The 25,665-nt window shown below is 36.9% G+C and overlaps 1 protein-coding gene across 3 annotated transcripts; it reads right to left on the bottom strand.

Annotated features, from left to right (window-relative positions):
• Positions 1 to 122: 122 nt before the first annotated feature.
• On the bottom strand, positions 123 to 25,288 carry LOC108231588 (immunoglobulin-like and fibronectin type III domain-containing protein 1). 3 transcript variants are annotated; one of them, XM_017408673.3, is made up of 24 exons: positions 25,101 to 25,285; positions 18,654 to 18,736; positions 13,456 to 13,575; positions 12,236 to 12,378; positions 12,024 to 12,123; positions 11,857 to 11,901; positions 11,681 to 11,714; positions 11,352 to 11,535; positions 11,079 to 11,192; positions 10,818 to 10,986; positions 10,215 to 10,487; positions 8,917 to 10,098; positions 6,523 to 6,647; positions 6,273 to 6,414; positions 5,813 to 6,106; positions 5,379 to 5,675; positions 4,687 to 4,866; positions 4,467 to 4,595; positions 4,056 to 4,364; positions 3,661 to 3,746; positions 3,362 to 3,554; positions 2,980 to 3,276; positions 1,282 to 1,608; positions 123 to 1,170 (listed from the first exon to the last, which is right to left on the bottom strand). In XM_017408673.3, exons 2-24 carry the CDS (start codon positions 18,700 to 18,702, stop codon positions 1,166 to 1,168), a joined length of 4,797 nt encoding a protein of 1,598 aa, XP_017264162.1. In that variant the 5' UTR covers positions 18,703 to 18,736; positions 25,101 to 25,285; the 3' UTR covers positions 123 to 1,165. The 3 variants fall into 3 exon arrangements, with proteins under 3 accessions (XP_017264162.1, XP_017264163.1, XP_037831029.1); XM_017408674.3 differs by lacking the exons at positions 18,654 to 18,736; positions 25,101 to 25,285 and adding an exon at positions 17,479 to 18,642; XM_037975101.1 differs by lacking the exon at positions 123 to 1,170 and having other exon boundaries at positions 1,363 to 1,610; positions 2,981 to 3,276; positions 25,101 to 25,288.
• Positions 25,289 to 25,665: the final 377 nt, after the last annotated feature.

Raw genomic sequence — 25,665 nt, 5'->3', positions numbered from 1 at the left:
GCTACAGAGTTCATATTTCTGTTCCTTGATGAAGCATTTCAAAAGAATCCTTGTAGTTATTTATTAAGGGGTAACGTTTTCAAGCAGTTTGCAGATTAGCTGAAAGAAATTCACATCAAAAAGCAGTTTAAATATTTATTTACCAGTAACACACAGAAATTTGCATATATATGCCATACTGACAATGATGAATATCTTATTAGTTTCCAATTAGAATGTCTTCTGATTGAAGATATTGCATAAATAGTGAAAATCACAAATCTAGTTGTAAATCAAGAAGGATACTTTGAGAGCACAGAGACTCATGAGTGATTTTAATCAATCGTGTTTTCTAAAATGCAAAACACCTTCCATGCACAAACAACAGTACTTGGAAAAGCAAAGTAACATCTAATGTGAATTCTTGATAGAACTCTAACACACTTTCACAATCTAAATCTGCACCACAACCAAGTGGGGTCTCTTTTTCCCCTCTGAGATTTATTTGCAAACTGTCCATTGGATGTTTAAGATAAAGAGGTAAAGCTTCTCCACACTTAGAAACCAACTAAAAGCCTGGGGAGCCTGGCAAGCTTCTCATCATCTGCTGATGTGATTGAATTATAACAACATAAAGCTTCCTGGGTTAAGTTCTTGGAGCTGTATTTTCTTTCAGAGATGCTTTGCTGCTGGACTGGGTTTCATGACAGTCTTGTGTTATCCTGCTAATGGACAAAAACATAAATAAATAAAAGCAACAAAAACAACAGCTTTTGCAAAGACATTGAAAATAATAATACAGCTAGACATTTATCGTCCATGTACAATAACTAATAATTTAATAATTTCATCTAAAACCTAACTCATACACATGAGCAGGTTTGTGCACCAGCTCTATAATAAAACCTTGAAACAGCTTTTAAACTTCCGTTTTAATGAATTAGCACAATTTAAAATTAAGACAAGTTAGGGGAGAGCTAGTAGGTTTTAATATAAATACTGTAGGCCTAAGGTTTTATTGTAAGTGCACAGACAGCATCGTTTGTAAAACAAATATTTAATATCAGACGTTTGCACCAGTATCATTAATATTTCATTCTACAGATGTTAGGGTTTGCTCCGCTCTAAAAGACATGGTTTGTGGATTCCCAACATCCTGGTTTATGCTGCCATCCTATGTGTTTGTTTACTCTGCAAAAACAGACAACAGCAATCATTAGTTAAAAAAACAGATCATTGACGTGTATGTATGCTTATGCAAAACACAGTTTAAATCTCAGGTGCAACTTGAGAAAGACATACCTCTGACTCTGAGTTTAGTTGAACTCTCTGCCCTTCCCAAAGAGTTTTCTGCAACAACCTTGTATTCCCCGGTATCTTTCGTTCCAACCGTCAAAATGAGCAGAGAACAGACTCCGCAGGTGTTGGAGATTAAGTAGTTAGTGTTGGTATTTAGACTGATGTTGTTGCGGAGCCATGTTACGTGAGGTGCTGGGTCTCCTTTTACAGCACAAGTCATGTAGCATTCATATCCTTGAGGAGCGGTGTGCGTTTTCAGTGGAACAAAGAATTTGGGAGGACACTGTAGATTGCAGACCTTTGACTCTGGCATTTTCAGAATGAATTTTTCTGAAAGAAATATATGTATTGCAACAACATTATTCATCACTGGCTTAAATAACTTTTTAGAGCAAATTTGCAATATTATTGGAATGCAGAGTGTGAATTCTTAAAACTTGGAGCCCACCATTTTTTTAAATACACTTTCTTTGGTGGAGTGTTAATAAACCTCCATGTGATGGAGGTGTGCTTTACACTACTCTTGTGGTTAAAATGAGTATTACAGAAGTATCTTCATCTCTTTTTACAGCTGACCTAAAACGGATAAGATTTTGGGGGGATTTTAATTTTATTGTTATTTTATGTAAGCTAATTACCAGGGAGACTGAAAGGTGGAAAGGACAACTAATGGACTTTTTCTTTTGGTTAAACCACTGTTAAATCTTGTGAAGCAGCAGTGGAGCTTGACAGCCTGCCTTTTTGGAGGCACGGTGAGTCTCCCTAACTTTTGTTGAAAAGTGGTTACTATACTGTAATTGCTTATAGGGATAGTCCGGTCATTTTTGAGGTGATGCTGTGTCAGATAGTTATCAATAGTTTGTACCTCATGAGCCTTGACATCAGTCATAGAGCACAAAGTATGAAGATGACAAAAGTCTTCCTCCGGTCTTGCCTTAGCAATAAATTAGCAAAACATTGCTAAATTGCCAAACGGGGACTTGCTTTTTATGGTTTTTTATGCACAACTCTTTCTAGAAAAAATGTCATACCAGTGTAAAAGAACACAAGTTATTCCAATGTTACACTTTTGTATGACACTGTTTAGTTGTCACTGTGTCACTGTTTTCTCAGCTGAACTACATCCTTGTTACTATGCAAATGTATGTTTGCTGAGCACAGACCATGTATATCATGTTATTATTGCTGAGGCTGCTGAATGTATCTGTTTGCCTGATCAACTTGTCAGGACACCAATGGTCAGAACATTATGTAACACATTTGCATAGTAACACAAACATTGTTTGATTGAGAAAGCATCAATAGACTAAACAAACATGTCATGCAAAAGTGTCAACGTTTCATATTAGCTAACGTAGGTTTTTTTTTTTTTTTTTTTTTTTTTAGAACTTTGACATTTTTGAGAACTGAATGTTTTTCAGCCTGAAAAAAAACAACAAAAGATGGCCCCTTGTTTGGCTAGCCATTACCCTAGCCTGGAGGAAGACTTCTGCCCTTTTTTACATACTCCATGTTCTGTGACTGATGTCAAGGCTGATAAGGTTTTATCTATTGATAACTGTTTGACAGAACATACCTTTAAAAAATGACCAGACTGTTCCTTTAAGGCAGTGTCGGGATAAAACAGAAATGGCGTGCTTCTACAAATAAAAATATCAAACATTTTAGAAATTCCTGAAAATTCCAACCAGTTTTGAATACCTTTTTTGGCAGGAATCAGCCACTTTGGTGATTCTGAAGGTTTTGAGGAGCCCATGTCGTTCTTTGCATAAACTCTGAACCAGTACTCTCGACCCGGCATGATGTTGCAGGCTGTGAATTTATTGTTGAAGATTCGATCGCCAATAGTGTGCCAGGTTCTTTTGACTGAGTCTCGCTTAGTCACCATGTAGTGTAGCCTGTCATCTCGTTTCTCATCAGGAGACGCGGTCCATGAAATGGTCACAGTGCCAGGCACATTTTCATCAAGGTCCACAGGACCCGGAGGCTTTGGCTCATCTGGAGGTAAAACACATTTTTCTTTTAAACTAGGGGTCAAGTTAATACAGTAAGAAAGCACAGTGCTGCTGTCTATTCTAGTCACCTGTGACTCGAATTTCAACGCTGAATGTTTCTTGGCCTACAATGTTCTTGACAATGATGGTATAAATTCCAGTATCTGAACGCTCAGCTGAAGGAATCAGAAGCTGAGATGTACCCTCAGCATTGCTGATGGTCACTTTTTTAGACACAGGTACTCCGTCTTTCAGCCAGATTACATCTGGCCAAGGTGAAGCCTACAAAAAATAAAAAACAAGAAAACATTTTTTTTTTTTACTTTGTTATTATTACATATACATGCAAGGTCAGGGATTTTACTAATGCAAAACATTGCTTAATTACCTCAAAATTAATGGTGAATCGTGCAGAATTTCCTGCTCCCACAATCATAAAACTCTTGATTTTGGCGTCTGTGAATCGTGGCCGCACTGTGTAAACAACAAAACAAACGTTTTATTATCTTTGACAATCACAAAAACTCAAACATCCAAAAAAATGGTTAAACAAAAACAGCTGGACTTCTATTATGTAATTGAAGACGTTTTTGCTTCTCATCTGAGGAGCTTTACCATTTCAAAAAGCAGAGATTGTGGAGTTCAAGTTTTAAAGCTGGGATGTTATGTAAAATAGATTAACATGCAGATTACACTCACTCTCCTTACAGAAGAGGGTTTTTTAGAGTCATTTTAATCACAATTTTAGATTTACCAGCTTGGTTTAAGTGTAAATTTACTTACCAGGAGGGGGCATCACAACAATGTAATTGTCCAGCTCCTGAGGTGGTCCCTCTCCTCCATCATTAGTAGCAATGACTCTCACCCAGTACATGGCCAATGACTTCATGCGCTTTACTGTATATGTAGTCATGGCTATTGCATTAGAATTGCATCGATCCCATTCTGTATTTTCTGCAGGTCTGATCTCCACAAAATATCCCTTTGCTTCATCCTCAACCTTCTCAACATCCTTGGGTTTGTTCCAAGACAGGGATACGGTTGTGTAGGTGGAATCTGTCACTTTCAAGTCAAGGACTTTACCAGGAGGCTCTGTAACATGTAATTCAATGTCAGCTTTTATTATGTCACATTAATACCTCACACAGTTCAAAAATGACAACTGTGTCATGGTGTTTGTAAAAATCCACCTACTTTTAGGGTCTCTAGCAAACACAAACTCAGATGATGTACTAAATTCACCAGCTCCAGAGTTGTTGATTGCAGACACACGGAATTCATACTCCATGCCTTCAACCACATCCTTAACTGCAAATCTTTTTTCTGGATAGCAGAAATGCAAATATTTAATTAGGTCAACATAGAAACAGTTGTTATAACACAAAGTGAAATGGCAGATACGATTTAGAATAACCTTTGATCATATCATTTGGTGGGTTGACGAAGCCCCAGAGGTTGCTGCCCTTCTTGCGTTTCTCAAGGTTGTATCCCAGAATACTGGTTCCTCCAGTGTCAGCAGGAGGAGACCAGGTGAGATTGATGCAGTCTTTAAAGGCACTGACAACCTTTGGTGCTGATGGAGGTCCAGGGTATGCTGAATACACAGTAAATAAAACAGGAGACACAAGAAGAGGGAATTACATTCTCTTCCATTTTGCCAGTATTTGTTTTAGTATAACTAAGGTTCACCATTTGGTCAAACTAGAGGAAAGTCTACATCTGTTTATTTATAAGATGTGTAGTATTAATGTTTCCTTTAAAACTGCACACCATTTCTGGTCTAAAGCATTTTGGTTTTGTTCAACTTGTTTTGTCTTTATGACTTGGTTGTTTGTACATGGGTGTGACTTGTGGTAGATAACATAAAGACACTGCATCTGTATTTACTGTATATACCCATGTGCCATGTAAAGAATCACATTTTTAATTTTGGCCAAGTACTAATTTGTGTTATGAATTTGCTTAACAAAATTTACCAAATGTTTGTGAACAACTCATCTAATCATTTCAACTTCAAGCTGTCATTTTATTGTTGATGTGCAGAACCTTAAAGAAGAGATATTTCTAAGATGTCAGGAAAACTTGATCTGTTAGACCTGAGATTACCTTTTGTTCCTGCTTGAATGTCCTCTGTTTCCATCAGTTCACTCAAGCCTATTTCAGTCTCCACTCTGAGACGATAGCAGTATCTTCTGCCATGATCCACATCACTGTCTCTGTATTTGGCATCTGGACCAATTGGCCCCACCTTCTTCCAGGTGTTTCGTCCAACTTGTTGTCGTTCAAGGATATAGTTTTGGATCTTGCAGCCGCCACTGTCTTTTGGAGGTCTCCACTTGAATTCAATTGCAGAGGAGCCAGCTTCAACAATCTCAAGTGGTCCCATTGGAGGTGTGGGCTTATCTGTTAGAAAGCATTGTGGCACAAAGAGCATTCATTTAACCTGAACATAACACATTTTACTTTAGTTTTACATTAATGGTTAAAAGATATTTATATTAAAAATGCATAAGCTTTCTCAGAATCTTTCCATTACATACCCAGCACATTGAGCTGACTGATGGCCTCAACAGCACCAAACTCATTTTTGAGTTTGATCTTAATTTCTCCACTGTCTTTACGCTGCAGCTTCAATAGAAGCAGACGACTGCTTCCCTCTGAGGTCTCAATCTTAATGTTGCTTTCATCTGAAAGTTCTTCACCCTCACGGTACCACTGAACTTTTATAGGGTCTCGTCCAATAAAGGACATATTGAAAGTAGCCTTGTGTCCCTTTTTCACAGTTACATGAGTTTTAAAAGCTTGTAGTTCTTCAGCATCAAATCGGGGTGGATCTAAAATAACCAAAAAATACCATCATATTCAAGGTTTGTTTATGGTACAAATGCACTGTTGATTGCCAAAAGAGTAAAGATCAATATTTTTAAAAATGCATCCTCATTGTGTCTTACAGACACACTAGTATTTTATACAATTCTTTTTTAGGCATTTTTTTTTTACCCTCAACAACTATGTCAGCCTCAGTCTTTCTCCCATCTGCTTCAAATTTATATTTTCCAGCATTTTCCTCTGAAACTTTGAGAATTTTCAGCCTGTGGAAACATCCTTCTTTTGAAATTGTTAGGTTATCAGATGATTTAATCTGAGAAAAAAGCAAAACAAAGCAAACAACAGAACAAAAGCATTATTGTGCTTTACTGCTTCAGTAAAATCCAAGCAAATAAATTTGATAATGAGATTCTGCACTTACTTCGTCTCCATCTTTGTACCAGATTCCTGCACAGTCTTCACTGCTAACTTTACACTCCAGCACTGCTGCTTCTCCAATAATGGCTTTGCAGTCAGAAAGACCAGCTTGAAAGTGAACTCCGGGGTCTGAGAGGTTATTAACAAAAAAGTTAGGAAAATGATTCATCCCCACCCTCAATCCTACCCAGCTTACCATCCAAATAAGAGTTGGGAACTAACAGCCATAATAAATAAACACATGGATGTGTGTTGTGCATATTTACATCATTTTTTAAAAGCAATTATTTGCATGGAATTTCTATGTTTGTGGTAATGTGTTGTATTTAATAGAAATCAAATGTGAGGTCATCAAACATAGATCTGAAGAGAGTGTATACTACAAGTTGTTAAAAAGATGGAAAGGCATTTTGCCTTCACGTGTACGTCATAAAGACATCTTCTTTAATAAGATGGTATTAAAAGTCTTGTTTTTAGAAGGCGTTCTGTAACTTAACAATCCTGAACTCTTGATAACACTCAAAAGAAAGCCTCCAGTGGGATTCATTTGCCTCCATTCACTTAGCCTTGACAGAAAGACAGGCTATTAAGAAATGAAATCTCCGTCTCATGCTGGCAGTTCCTTGGCCAACTGAAGAATTTATTTCATATTGACATGGATTCAGTCTTCAGTAAAATTAAAAAAAGAAGAAAAAAAGTTTAGATTATAGAGATTCCTCAAGGTCAGCTCAAGTTGTCCTCCTCCTTCCAGGTCTGTAAGAGTGCATCTAACACTGAAACACAAGTGTCTTGTTGCAGTATTAAGAGCAGAATTTTATCCACTGCTCTACATAGAAATCATTTACCTCAATGCACCGATTCATCCTGGAGTAATGTTTAAAAAAGCAAGCAACAGTGTTAACATAGATGCACACAAAGCACAGATGGATCTGAGCATTACTCACACGAAACATATAAGTAGACATACAGCAAGTTTATGCTGATATCCAACCTGTAGGTCAAAGAAATAATTTTAAATAACAAATGTGACTGTTATTAACCAACATAAGTCATAAATATATAATTTGCAGTCAACAAATAAGTACATCAGATTTATTTGGCATCTCTCTCTGTCGCACTGTGGGTTAAATCAAAACAGTAAGAGGTTACACCTCTACCTTGTTAACCCTCAAATCACTGGAAAAAAACATCTACTCATGAAATGACTTTATGTAGTGATGAGGCCTTCCATGCAGCAGATGAACCATTGTTCTGAAGTCTTACCACTAACTGTCTCCTTGATCAACAGGCCAGGCCATGCATGGCCTGAACATTTGCCAGCTGCTGCTGGCTCACCTCCATCTGCACCCTCACCACTTTCAGGAGATTCGTCACAGCATGCTGCTGGCCCAGAGCCACTTTTACCCCTGGCATTACTTCTGTTACTGTTTTCTTTGCCTTTTTTCAGTTTTAGGGGTAATCATCATACATGCCAGCAATCCAGAGCTTCCATTTTGCTGTTACAAATAACATTCATAAAATCAGTAAGAATAACATTTCAAAACATCAATATTCAGAAGAACATAGTTGTGGGAAAGATGAAACCCAGCTTACATTGTGTCTATCTCTTGTTGTTCTAATACACTGTGTTGTATCAGATATTTATGCACTTCTACATGTTTAACCTACACCATATAACTCAAAATGCTTCTGTAGGTTTTTCACTTTTTCCATTTACACTCAACATTATTAATCCTCACAGGAAATCAAAGATTTCATGATCATCTAAAGGCAAACATGTCTTTAAATATAAAGTAACAATTACTCTGAACAAAATGGAAATATAGACAAATTTATATGTTTGATATCAGAGAGAAGAAAATGCTGTTCTGAATAGCATATACTGTCACCTACAAAAACAAAAAGAAGGAAACCGTGTTGGGGTAAAAAACTGATATAACTTTGGCAATAAACTTTATACCATAATTGTCAGGCAAATTACATTGTCACCAATGTAATTTATTAAAAGGTGAAACAGAACATGCAAATATCCTCAACGTTTGTAACTTGTAGGTTGATGATATGTAGTTTAACCTAATGACAAAAAAATCAAACAAAAACACTTGTATTTTCATATAAATGCATCAAAAATGTTTTACCTTCATTTTAGCTTGATGGAAACATGTTACAACCTTGTTACCTGTCCAATAATCTGACCATAAACACAAAATACGAACTTTAATCACATAGAGATTTTTTTTTTTCCCCCCAAAACAGTTTTCAGATATGAAAGGTTTCTGCCTGAGAGCATCTATATAGTGCATTGTGATGTATCCAAAGAAATATGAAGGAAAGCAAATGCTTACTCTCCTGTTAAGTATGTCAACACATAGTATTGCATAAATAATTGATTGCTTACCTATAACTGTGTCAGGAATCAATGGACCAGCCCTTATTCGCTTCTTGCGTTTCCCTCCTTTTCCTCCTTCTCCTTCATCTCCTTCAGCTTCTCCTTCTTCATTTCCTCTTTCTCCTCTCATACCATCTCCCCCTTCCTCCCCGTCTCCCTCTCCCTCAGTATCTTCATCTGAATCCTCAAATGAATCATCCTCATCTTCCTCTGAAAACTCTTCCAAATCTTCACCATCACCTCCAGCTGTAGCCCCAGTTGTGCCACCTACTACTCTACTGTTAGCTCCGGCTGCAGCACCACCTGCATCAGTAGCTCCACCAGCATCAATGGCACCACCGACACCAGCAGCTCCACCAGCACCTAGGGTACCACCGGCACCACCGGTACCAGCAGCTCCACCAGCACCTATGGCACCACCGGCACCAGAAGCTCCACCAGCACCAGCAACACCACTAGCGGCTCCACTGGCACCAGCAGTGCCACCAGCACCAGCAACTCCACTAGCACCAATGACACCACCGGCACCAGCAGCTCCACCAGCACCAATGACACCACCAACACCAGTAGCTCCACCAGCACCAATGGCAGCACCAGTAGCTCCACCAGCACCAATGGCAGCATCAGTAGCTCCACCAGCACCAATGGCAGCACCAGCAGCTCCACCAGAACCAGCAGCGCCACCGGCAGCACCAGCAGTGCCACCGGCACCAGCAGCTCCACCTGCACCAACAGCTGCACTACCTTTAGCACCAGCTGTGCCGATAGCTGCAGTACCACCTGCACCAATTCCTGTGCCATCACCAGCAGTGCCAGTTCCTCTGTCCCTATCTGTAGAAAAACCTGCCCCACTATCAGCACCAGCTCCTTTTTTCTTAGTTTTTCTTTTAGCTCCATCCTTTCCAGCTGCAGCCCTCTTTGACTTTGCAGCAGCTTTCGCAGCCGCCTTTGCTGCAGCTTTGGCCTCAGCCTCTGCCTTTTTAGCTGCTTCCTTCTCAGCTCGGGCAGCTGCTTCTGCAGCTTCTTTCTCTGCTTGAGCTTTTTTTGCAAGTTCCATTTTTTCCTCCATTTCTTTCTGATATCTTTCTTGCTGTTCCTTAGCTATTCTTAACAGGTCTTCATCATTGCCTGCACCAGCAATGATTGTTTTGCGTTCTCCTTTCTTGGCCTTTTTTGCAGGATCTTTGTCAGCTATAAAAGGAAAAAAAATGTTACATACATTCAAACTGTACTTTTCCTAATATTGCTTATTATCTCTATATGTAACATTCACAAACATACAAAATAGAAGAATAAATGTTTCTTACCTTCAACAATAAGCCAGGCATTGCAAGACTTGATTCCTGCCACAGCAGCATAGATACCAGCATCCAAAGGCATACAGTCTCGCACCATCAGCTTGTGGATGAGCTTATCTTCTGATACAATTATCTCATGTTTCTCACTATTGGACAGCAGACTGTTTTTGCCATACCATTTGATCTCATCTATTGGTGCAGTTAGGACACATTGTAAGAGTGCATCCTGTCTTTCTTCTGCTTTGACCTCTTTTATTTTGACAGCAAAGTCAACTTCAGATACTGCAAGATTGAAAATAATACAAAACAATAAAGTTTTACATGTTTTTCATCAGTCTTGTCAATTTACTTTCAGTAGTTCAAGGTCTCTTAAAGCTATTCAGTTTCATTGTGTGTAATTAGAACACGTAGTACATTTATTCTATTAAAAAAATGTTTTCAGTGAGGTAAAATCAAAGTTTTATTTTTTGAAACAAAGATACAGTAATTAAAGGGTCAAAAATGTAAAACTTCTTGTGGATTTTAATCTGCGCTATATACAGTATGCACTGTAAGTATAAATCTTTGAAACATTGCTGGATATTTAAATGTAATCTGTTTCTACAAACATACCTTTGAAATCTGTGGAGAATACATTGACTCCCTCAACATCCACTGAATAAAGCCCAGCATCTTCTTTACTCAGGTTTTTAATTGTGAATATATATTTTTTTCCAACTTGTTTTAAACTATGTCTCATTCCTTCACCATCTTCTTTGGTGAATGGAACCATGACACCATCCTGTAGAATATTAGGACACATAAACAGTTTTATACAGAATAAACAAAGAAACAACAACAGTAAAATATAAAACAAACAGCAAATTGTCTCACCTTGTACAAGAAAATTTTGCTGCCAGAATCCAAAAGGTCCATGTCCAACTCAATTGTTGCACAGTCCTCATCTTTGACCTCAATAGGTTTTAGTGTCCTTATATGTGTGATAAACTGTGAAAAAAGTAATGTGTTAAAATTTGAAATAACAATAAAGACCTGTGCATCAAAATCAGAGAAAGGAGTTTGACAAAATGATGAAATATACAAACAAATGGCTTTTTGGAGACAGTTATAACTCAATAAAACAAGTTTTTGCTGTAGGGCATGTACCTGTGCAATCTCCTCTTCCCGCTCTCTTTTCATTTGAGCAAGTTTTTTCAGCATCCCACGGAAGTCTGTGATACCATACTCAGTACAGATTCGCTCGTAGTCTTTCTTGTCTGCACTAAGCAGGATTTCCCAGACTTTTTCATCTGGTTCCATCGGCTTGTGCTCACGTGTTCCATCTGAATTACTGCAAAGTGAAGAACTGTGTGAAGCTCCTCAGAAACCATTGCTTTTATGTACTGCTAACATTATATGAATCACTGCCATGAACAATAATGTAACATTTTATTTTTGCTAGAAAATTAGTGAAATTAAAAAAAATATATATTTACCGTTTTTTAAGCTTTTTTCTTAGGTCTGTTGGATCTGAGAAAATATTAAAATAGCTGTTTTGAAATTTTAAGTATTTAACAATCAGAATTTGCCTATCATGGTTTCTGTTTCACTATAACAAAAGCAAACAAAAAAAAAAAACAGCCACATTGTTAACTTATTGCTGAAACCTCACCTTCGACTTGTATTTTTTGAAGTTCCTTTGTTTTGGAGAATCCCACTGTGAACAAACAAAGACATGTCTCGACTTCGCATACATTTATAGCTATGTCATGACAATATTTTAATTGCTTTTGTACAATTTTAGAAACAAACAGATTTAGAGAATGATACAAAGCTTACTCTCAATAACATTGAGCACAACAGTGCAAACTGCTTTTCCATATTCATTTGTTGCATAACACTTGTAGGTGTCTGCATCTTCTGCAGCCACTTTAGGGAACTGATGAAATGCAAACAGAATTAAAGTTAGTTTACTGTAAATGTTTTAATGTTGCTTCTTAAAGTTTTGTATTTCCTGCAGATAGCCATAGATGTGCTTTTGTAAAGCTTACCTCAAGGGTGTGTTCATGACTTGCTTCATCGTACTTTTGCATGCAGACATCAGAGTGAAAGAAAATTTCTCCATTTGCTCTGCTCCATGTCACTTTAGGTGTTGGATCGCCCACCACGATGGCTTTAAAGACTGCAAATTTACCTGCAACATAGCAAATTATGATAGTGACAAATTGTTCACACATAGATTTTTAGTGCACGTGGGTGTCGTTAGTGCATCATACATTTTCATACATTTTGTGTCACATCAGAATCTAACTCCAGAATTTACTAAGATAAACAAAACAAAACAAATGAAACTCTTGAACTCTGATCTCATCTTTCTTTTTTGAGTCTTTGTATTGTTCATTCTTTCAATGTTCCAATCTTTCAAGCTCAAAATTTACTATCTCCAAGAGAGACTTAGTGCTTTGTAGACAAAAAAAACAAAAACAAAAAGCAGATATGAGATGAACTGGAGAACAAAGCACAAGAAGGAGAAACATAAAATGCTGCAAAATCTTTGTGCAGAAAGTAGTTGTTTCTGTATATAAAGATTAAACAAGACTGGAACCTTCAGTGGAATTGAACAATTCAAATTTAAATGCCTTACTGACACATAGCACAACTTTCACTGGATAGCATTTTATTAAGTATCTTGTTTACCTACTCCAGTTTTTTTTTTTTTTTTGTTTTGTTTTTTTTGTAGATGAGGTATAACACCTGAGTGCTAAACATTATAAAGCAAAGCATGAAAACTTTTAACTATTTACTAATTTGTCATGAAAGGTAAGACCTTAACCCAGATGGGATGTTGTGATGTCAAAATGTAACTTTAAGAGTGAAAACAAAATTCAGTGGCTGGGTAATTAAAGACAAATCCATATTCTCTAGGTATTTATTTATTTATTTTTGCTTGTAACTGCTTATATTCTAACAACTTAGTCTAGACTATGAGGTTTAAAAATAATGTGTATTTATATACATGAACATATATGACTGAATTTATATGCAGTTACACAAATTAAGCACATAAATGAAGAACAGATCAATATTAAAATGAAAAATCTTGTATAAGCGGACCATTCTATCATTTACTTTCACCAAATTTTTTTATTCTTAAAGTATTGAGTTTAAATAGCATCATTCATCTGTTTTTAGGTGCATCCTTTAAAATGTAGGTTTCTGTTTATTTAGATTTTTGTGACAGCCTGCATCCATCATACAAACAGAAACTTACCCTCTTGAATAGTAAGAGCGATGGGCTTTCTGGTGAAATCTGGAGTCGTCTTTCCTTCTGGAAGTTCCTCCTTAAACTGCGTTATCATAACACCAGGCACTTTTGATTTCTTCCTGATGCCTAGTTGAATCAAAACATATCAATAATTAGAGCTGCATAAGTTTAGAGGACCAGGTAAAGACAAAGCTTATGAGCAAATTTTAGGATATTGAAATGTGAGTACACATTTAAACATATGCAGGAATTTATTTAGAAATCATAAATGCTTAAGCTATGAAAATTTTTAGAACTTTTATGAGCTTATCATGTTTAAAGAAGTGCTATTAGGGCTAAATAGATGAAAATAAACGAACAAAATTCAGTTATAATCAAGAAACACTGGCTCCTGTAAATATCAGATGTGTTTATCTGTAAAAGAAGCATAATGTTAACGTGAAAATGCCACTTTATCAAATCAAAACTGTGACCCATACACGTCTTAGCTCTTAAAATTAGCTTCTTTTTTCACATTTGTATTTGTATTGTGAAAGTGCACATTTTCTAAACTAAATGTTTGTCTTTCAGCCAGCTTGATTTTGAAATGAAACGATCTTTGGCTCATTGGGATTGTTTGACCCCGAGCGAGTTTGCTGAACTTGCTCACTCAGTTGAGCTCTGTTTTAGTTTTTCTTTTTTAACAAGAATAAAAAATTTGATCTGTTAATATGCATTCCCACCTACTTTGCTTCTCTTTTGCATTTGCTTTGTTCTGACCCTACTCCCTCACAGAACATTTAACACGGAGCACTCATAATGGGAAAGGGTTATTGTGAGAAATACAATAGGGTGAAGGTTTATTTATTTATATATATATACATATATATATGTGTATGTATGTATGTGTATATATATATATATATATATATATATATATATATATATATACATGTATGTTGATTGGATGATTGGACTTTCTTGAGCTTAACTAAGTAAAGTATATACCAAATGGTGTGTAATAATTTCTTATTGGGGGAAATGGCTAAATTTTTAATTGATGAATGAAAGAAAACATAATGCAAGTATTCTTTATCTAAATCAATTTAACTGGTTATTGGTGCATCCCTAAAGTTTGAAAACAGAATTACTCCTCAGCATTCTTCCCTGAAAACTGGTCACCGGGGTGTAGGTTTTTCCAAGGTTTTTGGTTTAATAATTTGCTCCTTATGAATTTACCCCTCATACTCCACCCTGGTAGTGTTAAGTACATATTTTATTGCATTAAAACTGACAAACCGAGCATCCCAGCATTATGCAGTCTAGAGCAGAATATGGGTAAACTGCTTTCAGCAGGAGCTACTGAAACAATTGTTAAAGGTAGCAGGATAATAATATTATGCTAGCTTTAACAACCTGAAGGTTCACATTTCAAGGAGGGTGGTGACATAATTTAAAGCAACATGTTTTCACAAAGATATTGATCTACATAATTTTTAAATGAAGAAAGGGAAATGGAATGCATGCCAGGCAATTATTTTATGAGTCAGTCAGCCAAAGCAGTTGTAATTATCAAATTCTTTGCCGAAGCATTCAATAAGGTTATTCTGGCACTGCTTTAACATGACCCATAATGTGGAGGAGGGAAACACTGTATCAATCTTTGTATATCATATATGTAAATGTTATGGCTATATTAGAGCAACTGACATTTAAGGAGATTTTAGTTCACAGCAGTAAGATCAGTAAGCTTGCTATCACTGGAGAGCAGAAGTTTTTTTTTTTTTTCAATCCTCAGGTCAAATGGCTGTAGGTGAAAAGATTTTAACTTTCTTCTGTTGGCTTGTGGGAATCAGCAGCACCTAAGCTGTTTAATATGCAGCTAAAAACATGGACACCAACTATTGCACTAATAGTTATCCCAGCGCAGACAGAGCTCCTCACTGGGGTGCTTTCCTAAAGGCAGGCTTATTGAAAACTAGTCTCTTAACTCTGTCTTTAAGAAATACCTAACAAACTTTGAGATTCTCTCCTGCTGAGCTGCCTGCTGTCTTTTCATTTCCTTCATGTCAAAGTGCATAAAACTGCACTTTCCCCTCCTTTTGTTCAGAGGTTTTGTTTAGAGAAAAAGATCTGAACCACAGTTGTCTAGCAGTCGTTTTATTCTTTCTCTGTTTTGACAGAAAACAGAGGGAAGTTTTTAATTCTTACTCAATAAATGCATTGTGCTTTGATTGAAAAGGTCACAACAACTGTTAGGTAGTTGGTTATTTCCTCTGCAGTAATGTATGTTGATCATACATGTCTGTCACACACTCACTATGAGGAAATCTTAAGAGTTGGTAGCTTCAGACATAACTCATATTTTGGTGATTATTTCTGAGCTTGAGATTAGTCACACTAATAGCTCTTTATTTATCAGCATGGTATAAGAAGCTATCTGTGTGACTGAGATTAGAGTTATAACCAAACTCAGTCTTTCTTTTTTGCTGTAAATAAGTTATGACAGCATTATTAACTCATTGTGTTAAAATCTGAGGTTACCAGTTCCCACATCTTAGTTTCCACCAACAGCTTCTCCCAAAGTAATTTCTAAAGATGTTGGGTAAATCCTGTTGGTCAGTTGATCATTTCCATCTCAGATCTGCAGCTTCACTTGTCAACGTGCCTTCTACACAGGTTGGCAGGGTGCTCTAGATGTCTAATACTGTACTGTTACAGCAACCTTTTCGTTTTTTATTATTACAACATATTTCACTCATCACAAGAAAGTGAGAATAATTATGCTCAGATGACTTAAAAAAATAATTCTTTACCAAGATAAAGTAGAGTTTATCTTGACATATTTAGATTAGTATAAGTAATCTTTATAAAAAAAACATGGAATATTTTAAGTATGTATGGTCACTTTGCTTAGAACTGTAGAATTTAATTTTTGATTTCTTCCTGTGATTGTTTTTCTTTTTTATGACTGCACTTAATACAGAGTGAATATAATCAGAATATCAGAATTGAACTCAATCAGCTGTTTGTGAAACCAACAGTTTTTCATCTCACCGTTTAGGATCAACGATTTTTATGCTTTCAATTCAGACCAAACTCCTGTTCCTCAGTGAATTATTCACTGTGTATGAATCTTAAGATTTATTAAACACCTAACTGTCTTTGACAGACCCAATAGTTGTGTTAAAAACAATCCAAAAAAAGAACAACAAATCTTATTTCTGAACATATTTGAGAGTTTGGTCCCTACAGAGCTCTGTGTACTTGTTTTATCCAGAGAACTTGTCATTGGTATACAAAAGATCAAGAGTTAGGCGAGGCTTCAGGGTTTCTAGATGGTATGTGTGTCTTTCAAGCTGGTTATCTTGAGACCTTAACGTTTTGAGTCAACATGACAGACACGGTTCTCTTAGAGCACGTTTGAGTCTCAGACATTGCAAATTTGTGACAGCTACATTCAAAAAAGCATGAAAAGGTCAAACCACAAAAAAGAAGGTAAATGTAAAATCTTTGTGTAATAATACAGCTCATATATAATTCATGTAAACTCAGATTTACAAGTTAGTTATGTTTCAGATTGTATTTTATTCATATATACATATATAGTATTTATATGTATTCTCATTTTTGTAACAATTGGCTTTTTTAAAATGATCATGTCATCTGTGTACAGCTGTTTCATTGAGGCAAGTCCACTTACTGATTTATCTGTGGCACTATCTCATATAGGGATAATCTACCTTTAAAATGGTTTGTGAAAAGTGGCATTTTCCCTTAAAATGACTATCCAAAATAGACATTTGGCAGTCATTCCCAGTGCCCTCTAGCAACAGCATGTAGTTTTCATACAGTATGGAGGTTGATGAAAATGTCTCAACAAATTGCATGGGTTGTGACACTGAAAGTTGTATCATCTGTCTTGGATGACACCTTTCAAGAAGCGATGAAGATCACATCATGCATCCAACTAAGCTCCCAACAAGGCATCATGCATATATAAAAAAATAAGTCTTTTGTGTGATTTGATTTCTTTTTCTGAACTCATACCTTTGTCATTGGGGTGAACTCCCTCAGAACCGTCGATTTAACACGTAACATGACACCAGGAGAGGGCACAGGACAGGTCAATATTAATCCTGACAAAAGCACCATGGCACCATGGAGCTTTGACAGGATTATGGACACATAATGAAGACAAAAGACCCAATAAACAGCATTTCCCCCAAGAGTGGGATGGACAAACAGAAATTTGCAGACCAAATACTTTGAATGACAGAACATGACAAAAATGTTAGTGACTGACAATATAATACAGCATGTTAGCAATGTGTTGTTGAAGCAGCTTGGAAAGAGATATGATGGCAACTGTTGAGACTGAACGTGAAGCTTGCTTACACATTTTCTCAAAGCAGACATCTCAGGATGATTTCTGCACGGTGCTTGAGAGAAATTCAGGAAATACTTGAGGAAAAAAAAAACAGTTTGCAGGAAAATGATTTTTAAAAATCTCTATTTTGCTTCTCCTATCAAACAAGAGCATTGTTTCATTTTCAATTTTTCTCACTTGTCACACTGTCAGGTTTGTGTTGCTGTAACCATCAGCTGCACGAGTGCCATATGTTGGATCCTCGTTCATTGTTCATTGTCTTTGCATTTCTTCAGAAAGAGGTTTCCCAAACATTATTTTGTCCAGTTCATAGAGCTCATTTTGATCCCATCTTCTGCCATCTTTGTTTTTCAGATTTTTCTCTCCAGCTAACATCCTCTTGATTCTGTTCTTAAAAATAAGAAGTATGACACTGCTTTTATGTTTGTTGGAAAAAACAAAACAAGGTCTTCACTGATGAGGTCTTCATAAATGATGGTGTAGAATTGTGTAAAATTATTATTTAGGATTCCTCCTCTTGTGGTTTTGTGTTTTTCTTCTTTTTGTTTCTTCAGACCTGTTCAGATGTCAAATTTATCTGAACAGTATTAATCAGATGCTTTGGTTCCCCATCTTCAAAGACAATAGTTGCACATCAGTGATATTGTTGTACTTGTTCCATTCTTTGTCCCAGGTTCCCACGTCTTGTAGGTTTTTGTGTGTGACTCGGGATTTGGTAAAGAGTTTGTCTATAAACTGTATATCAAAGGAATCCTGATGAAAACCATCTTTGGAATAAAGGAAAAGACAAATAGAGGCAGCTGGAATACCAACCTTTGACTGACTTCCCACTTACCCGCCTGCCCAGTGGCAGTTGGCTCAGCCTCCTTTGTCTTCCTCAACATCTTTATTTCCTCGTGTCTGCTGATTCAGAGGGCTCTGCACAAAAGACAGAAAATTAAACCATAAAAGAATGCATGGATTATATTCTCTTTACAGTTTGAGGTGATATTCCTAACTTTGGAATAAGTTGCACTTTCATTAGTTTTTCTCTTTGAAAATCTAAGCAGATGACACTTTATGATTTTCACAATGAAACCTAAATCCTTTAGAGGATTTTTAGCAACCCTGTGTTGCTCAGGTGGCTTTATTTAGTCACACTCTTCCTCTCCACCTCTGCAGTTACTCTGACCGGTCAGTAAGAGGCAGCAGCCAGTGTCACTTACAGTAACTGTTGGTCTTAACTTGATCTGGATTCCTCTCGTGAATCATCTGCAGGCATGTGTAAATAAAGCACAGATCTCACTGTGAAGCCTTATATAAACAGGAGGGAAAGTAAGGCTTATTAAAATACTGTGCACAGCAGCACTGCCTGGCCTTCCAGAACACATATCAGTAATTTATGGTTTAATCTGAAAAATATATAGCACTCTTCAAAGGTTTAGGCTCCAAAAGTAAAAAGTTAGATGACTTTGAAAAATACGATCTCTGTATTTAGCAGTTAGATTGTCTCAGGAGTCATTCAGAACACACAGTTCTGTCTCAGTGGTTTTTGTTTCTTCATGTAATCCCAAACTATGTGATGTCAGATTTCGAAAGTATAAATATAATACTTCCTGTTGCAGGAATCTTTGTTTCTCTGACTGCTTAAAATGGATCTTATGACTTTACTTGTAGGAATGGGTTGGTTTCCCACTTCAAAATGTAATATGACAGATTTCTGATTTTTAAAATGCTTAAACTCATTGAACAGTGCTTGTACGAAGTAATGTGCATTGATTATAAAGCACCATAAGATTTAGCAAACCTGTACACCACATAGGTTATTTCCATTCCTCAATGGATTTCTTCATGTTTCTATCTCATTATATGCAAGCCCTACAGTGACAGTAAAGATGATTATATTTTATTATTTTTCATCTGAACTGCTCTGGCATGCACTTGCTTGAAGTTTACACTCAAACGACATTTTCTTTTGAACACATGCACATAAAAAATAGTAATGTTCAGTTTTCTTTTCTTTTATAACACTGTCACTAAGATGTTTTTCTTCCTTCCATTGTTAAAATTGCTAAAAGACAACATTTCATGAAAAACAAAAGTGTTGAAGGTGTAGAGAAGAAATTTTGGAATAGCACACCATGACTGGCTAAAAAGTGTCTGTCTGGCACATAATCAGACTCTTGCAGCCATTTTGTTTCTAGTATAACTATTATGTCACTTAGTGCTGCAACTACAGTATATGGTTGTCAGAGTTTTTTAATGGTGATATGTGATGGGCTGGCACCCCATCCGGGTTGTGCCATCTCTCTCTCCCTCTCAATGACAGCTCTCCTCCATCACTCTCATGGATGGTGGTGGTGTTTTACTGGACCTTATAATGTTTCAGATACTCTCCTTTTCTCATCTTTGTAAGTGGATAAAATGTCCGGAACAAAACTCTGTTTAGTCAGGCACCTCTGTGCACTTCCTTTTCGTTCGACAAACTTTAATTATTATAAAATTTATGTATACAATTTGGATGAGAATTTAAATTGGTTTGCATCAGAGTTTACTCAAAGACATGGTCCGCTAAAGGTCTTTGAATTATACTCTTATTTAAATGCAAGCCAAGATTGTCAGTAGGAACAATAATTTATCTTTAGATTTGAGGTGTGTGTGTGTTACAGCTAGGCCATTTTCCGTTTTGATAAATGTTTAAATTAGAGATGCAGGTAAGGCTTGCTTATAGAAACTCTTGGAGCACTGCGACATTTGCAGTGATTGCTAACTGCCTTTTATGACCCCTAACTGCTATTTGAGTCACAGCTCTGCACACTTCTGAAAAGGCCACGTTCTTTAAGCCATTACTATATTTTGTTCTTGTAAAACTCGACCTAAAGCCTGTCATGTGAAATGGTCTTAAACACTTCATTGGGCAGGAGTTTGAAGTAGGTGTGGTTATGAAGAGAAATTTAGCATTATTGTCATTATTCCTTTGCTTCTGAACACAAGTGTGTCGAAGGATAGTGGGTAAGTTGTGTTTTCTACTGTTGTGGTGTCACAGCAGTTTATTTATGACACCTAGCATAATTTGGTGTATACTTGCTAAAATAAACTCTCAACTACTGATTATGTGATTTTTAAACTTGCATGTGTTAATTTACTAAAATAGATGAACACCTGCTGCATTATTCTGCCTTGTTTTGTAAATGGGTTTGAAATCTGTGACATCTGTGACACATGAAGTTACTCTAAAGTATAGTTAAAAAAAACAATCCCAAAAGAAGGGAAATTGTCAAAGTATTTCTGAATATTTAAAATGTCTCCTTAAAGATTATATGTGTCACTGAAGCCTCTCTGAACATCAAACCAAGCATCTTGGATTATATATATATATGTTCTGTACATGCTCCAGCATGTGTTTCAAAAGGTTCTGGACTCAAACAGCAATCTTGGCTCTTGAAAATGTGCTCTGCAACACATATGGTAAGAGCAAAACAATCTGCAAGTGATGAATATTAGCAACCGATTCTGTGCGTTTAAAAACAAACAAAAAAAAAATCACCCTACTTTGTATTCAGTGAATAGTTTTACTGTTTTAGTTCATTACATGTTGACTTTAATGTTTGGCTTTGGCTCGACGTTTTAATGAATTCTGGCATGTGGGGGAGAGGTACTGAAGACAAAATGGCTTTTAATACACCTTGCACATCTGCCTCTGTCACTCTGAGATTTGTGCTGCACGTGACATTTCAGTGGATATGTCTATTGCTTGAAGAAAAAAAAAATCATAACATCATTACATAAAACTATTAAATGGAAAAGGAGGTTGTCACTGCAGGCATTGTGACAAGTCGCTAAGATTAAAATAAGACTGGTTAGCTGAAATGTTGGACCACTTATAGAGTGCATTTTGCTCAGACTAAATTTGTGCTGCTGTTTGTGTTCACTAACATGATTATGTATTACTGTGTAAAGGTGTTGAGCTGCCTCGTTTAATTTCACATTTTGATTGGAAAATAAGAAGTGTGTGCAGCAATTTATTGAAGAATGTATATGTAAATCCCAATGCAAAGTGAAAGTAAAAAAAAATGTACTTTTTAAAAGCTACAAAATAAATATTTGTTCAGACTTATTTTATTCTTGAAATCCATTTTTGCATTTTTTTAAGCAGTCATAAGAAGTTTAAGGGTTTTTGAAGGACGTTGAAAAGTCCTCCTTTGGATGTTTCCTGCCTTTTGATCTGTTCTCAGATCCTTTGTATCTCACACCGTGTCTGGGCTCCTGGGGGGCCAATCCCAGACTTAAAGTGTTCCATTATGTATTTTTTTTTATTTTAAAATTCAGTGTGTTTGGAGGTCATCATCAAGAAAAATGAATTAGATGTTGTCCATACCATATTCTGTGTTTGATTTAAAATCTGAATGTAATGAGAATCAGTTCTGACAGGATTTCTTAAACCACTTGATAAAATGCAACCCCAAACAATAATCGCCACATAGTAGACACTCAGTTTTACTTGTCTCCTGACATAATTTACACTGACAAAAATGGAAAACAAGACTCTCAGGTTTTAAGTAATTACTACATGAGACCTGGTGCTAGTGAATTTTAGTCTTGTTCTTGTGTATCTCACATTTTCTTTCCCTTCTTTCAGAATGATTTTTTAAGTCGCTCTTTCTCCAGATCAATTTCTCATAAAAACTCAGTACACAGTAGATGAATTTGTTATTTTTTTTCTGACCTTTGTGCACATGACTTTCTGGTGTTCACCTTTTTTTTATTATTATTTTGTTTGTTTTTAAGCCTGCCACTAATTATTTTGTCCTTTTCTTGTCCAGTTTCCTCGTGTCCTCACTTTTAATGACCACACCGCCCACCATGCCAAGACATGCCAGACCTTCAGCTAATAGCTCAATAAGATGGAGACACACAACATGGTTTTTACAGTATTTTACCCATGATCCTTAGTTGGACAAAGTCTGCACCATCTGCACTAGTTAGAGACAGTAGGCATGGCTAGTTGTCACAAAATCTGTTCGCGTGTGAGGGGTAAAGATGCAAATCTGTTAGTGTGTGAGGAAAACGACCTCAGTTGCAGTCAGCCAAACATGTAAGAATGTGTGGAGCCGAATCTGGATGCAATCAGGTAGTGTGAAAGAGTTACTGACCCAACGCAAATACATGTTGCCAACAGACAATGAAAAAGAGAGGGTGGGCTACAAGCGATGGGATCAGAAGAGCAGATAACTGCACAGACGACAGCAGCAGTGAGTCGATTGCTGCCCATGTTTGTTTACTCTTTAAACCGTCGCCCTTTCAAAAGTTTGCACATTCAATAGTTCTCAGTTAGTTTGATAAATCATGTTGTTTTTGATAGCGCAGCAGCTGCAGTTGTTAGGTGTGTGATTTCCAGTTTTTCATTCGTCATAGAAAAATCTGCTGAAACTTATCTGTTAGTGTGTACACAGTCTTTTGAAAATCCGCCTAACCCAGACTCGTCCATCAGATTGCCAGAAAGAGAAGCGCGATTTGTCACTCCAGAGAACATGTCTCTACTGCTCTAGAGTCCAGCGGCAGCATACTTCACACCTCTGCATTCAACATTTTGCACTTGGTGATGGAAGGCTTGGATGCAGCCATTCAGCCATAGAAAACCATAACAAGTTCTCTCACACTGTTCCTGAGCTAATCTGAAGGCCATGTGAAGTTTGGAGGTCTGCAGAACGTTTGTGACCTCTGTGCACCATGCTGCTCAGCATCCTCTGAGCCCACTCTGTGGTTTTACGTTTTGCACAGGTGGCATCCTATCACAGTACCACGCTGGAATTCACTGAGCTCCTAAGGGCGACCCATTCTTTCACAAATGTTTGTAGAAGCAGTCTACATGCCCAGATGCTTGATTTTATCCACCTGTGGCCATGGAAGTGACTGGAATACCTGAATTCCATGATTTTTATGGATGAGTGAACACTTTTGGCAATACAGTGTATGTCACTCACACACATAGAAAAAGAAAATTACATTTAACAGATTACTGTTTTCGGATGTGATTACGTGCTTTTATCGTTTACAACACTGAATCACTTTGCCCTTTTTCTTGACAAAATGCGATACAATCATTTGGGAAAGAGAAGTTTGCAGAGAAGACCCTGGAGGGACTGCAGAACTCACAGGCTGCATTTACTTAATGTCTTGGTAGTACGTGACATGTTTCAGAGTCTTCAACGCACTGCAGATGACTGCACCACTGACCACATACTCTGAAAATGGCATCTGGTAGCTTCTCAAATGTCGCTCACTGCCTTTTTCCACACAACACGGACTGCAGCTGAGCGAACAAGACAGAAAGCGACTTCAGCAGTGTAACTCACACAAAACTGGGCTTGATGACAAGGTCTTTTGGTGTCAAATGAGTACTAATGGTGTTACATGAACTTCCCAGTGGATTTGCCAATGTGCTCGGTTTCTGTAACAGGGTTGACAATTTGATGCTTTTGTCATTTATAACAAGAACACCTAAAAATGCTGATCTGTGCATTTTGTGTTTTGTCTAGATTTTTTTTTGTGGAGATTTCCTGATTTCATCTCAAAAAAGTTAATTTTATTCTCATAACTGCAATCTAAATATATATGCCAACATGTGTGCACAATGTAGAGCATACAGCATTACCTTCAGAGTTCTTTAATGTAAAAATAAATTGATCTTCTGCCAAACTACATCCCACTCCCTTCTTGCAGATCCCTAAATCTCATGTTACATATTGATTTGATACCTCCATCTAAAGTTAGTAATCACCCGACAGCCTCACAGCTCTGACCCTACAGCTGTGAGCCAGCTTCCCAGATTTAAGTGTAAAATAAAAGTGTGAAGATGCATGCCTTGCAAAGGTGATTTCATGCACTATTGCCAAATCTGTCCTGTTTGTAAATAAATCATGTGTAATGCTTTACATATACCTTAATTATTAATGTGGTGACACACTGTAATTTAAGCAGCTAACATTAGATGCCAAAAAATAATTATATTTTCTGTAAATTTCTAAATTGCATTGCAACAGCAAGTTTAACCATTATAGAGAGAATAAACTTTTTTTCTGCAGTTGCATACAGAAGCAGGTTTTTTTTTATTTGTTTATTTGTTTGCACTATTTATGCACCTAGTACTGTATTTTTGTTTGATCAAATCATGATGGCACATACTGCATTTATTTAGGTTATGCTAGCAGGTGGAAACATAAATACATAGGTTTTCTAGCTCGTATTTTGCTGTGCTCAGTGCATTTTTATTCATCCAGCCTTCATTTTGAGGGCCACCTACCTGCTCTCAGTCCTCAGTGCTTTCAGCTCTCTTCCTTTCAGACAGGACTGTGGTCACTCTGTGCCGTCAACTAATTTTTGCAACGTAAGAGATCCTTCCAGCAGTATGCAAGTGTGTGCTTGATGCTTCTCTTCTGCTCAGCCTCAGCGACTGCCAAAAGCTGTTTAGACTTTTTTCACCTTACTGATGACTGCAAAGACATTGGAGGTTGAGTGGGCGGTGAAGCAGAGGGGGTGACTGTAAAGGGTGGGTCAAAGAGCAGGGTAAAGACCTTCTAAATGTTTGTTTGTCCTCATAAACTGAAGGAAGTGACATAAACAATTGTGAGGTTTGGGCTGTTTTTATGTCTGAAATTTAGATATTCTTGAGCCCAAGACTAAATCATGCATGAGAACAACCTGGAATAGATCACCTGAGCTGTTAGCTTTTAAGATTAACATCATGATTTGTATATTGTTCCTGGATTTGACTTTTCTAAAAAAAATAAAATAAAAAGCAAAGAGCCTTTTCTTAGGGATGACACTCTTACAGAATGTCATCCCTAACAGTGCTGTTGAGCATGAGA

Source organism: Kryptolebias marmoratus, linkage group LG4 (genome assembly GCF_001649575.2).
Source record: "Kryptolebias marmoratus isolate JLee-2015 linkage group LG4, ASM164957v2, whole genome shotgun sequence".
NCBI classification, from domain to species: Eukaryota; Metazoa; Chordata; class Actinopteri; order Cyprinodontiformes; family Rivulidae; genus Kryptolebias; species Kryptolebias marmoratus.
Note: the sequence above shows the minus strand (reverse complement) of the source record. Positions and strands in the feature narration are given on the sequence as shown.

What these genes read in the sequence shown, in the direction of transcription:
- LOC108231588 (XM_017408673.3), bottom strand. Translation starts at nt 18,702, where the DNA reads ATGTTGAGGAAGACAAAGGAGGCTGAGCCAACTGCCACTGGGCAGGCG. An exon ending in GGTACAAAGATGGAGACGAA is followed by an intron (nt 6,415 to 6,522) that starts GTAAGTGCAGAA and finishes CTTTTTTCTCAG; the next exon opens with ATTAAATCATCTGATAACCT. An exon ending in CAGTCAGCTCAATGTGCTGG is followed by an intron (nt 5,676 to 5,812) that starts GTATGTAATGGA and finishes GCTTTCTAACAG; the next exon opens with ATAAGCCCACACCTCCAATG.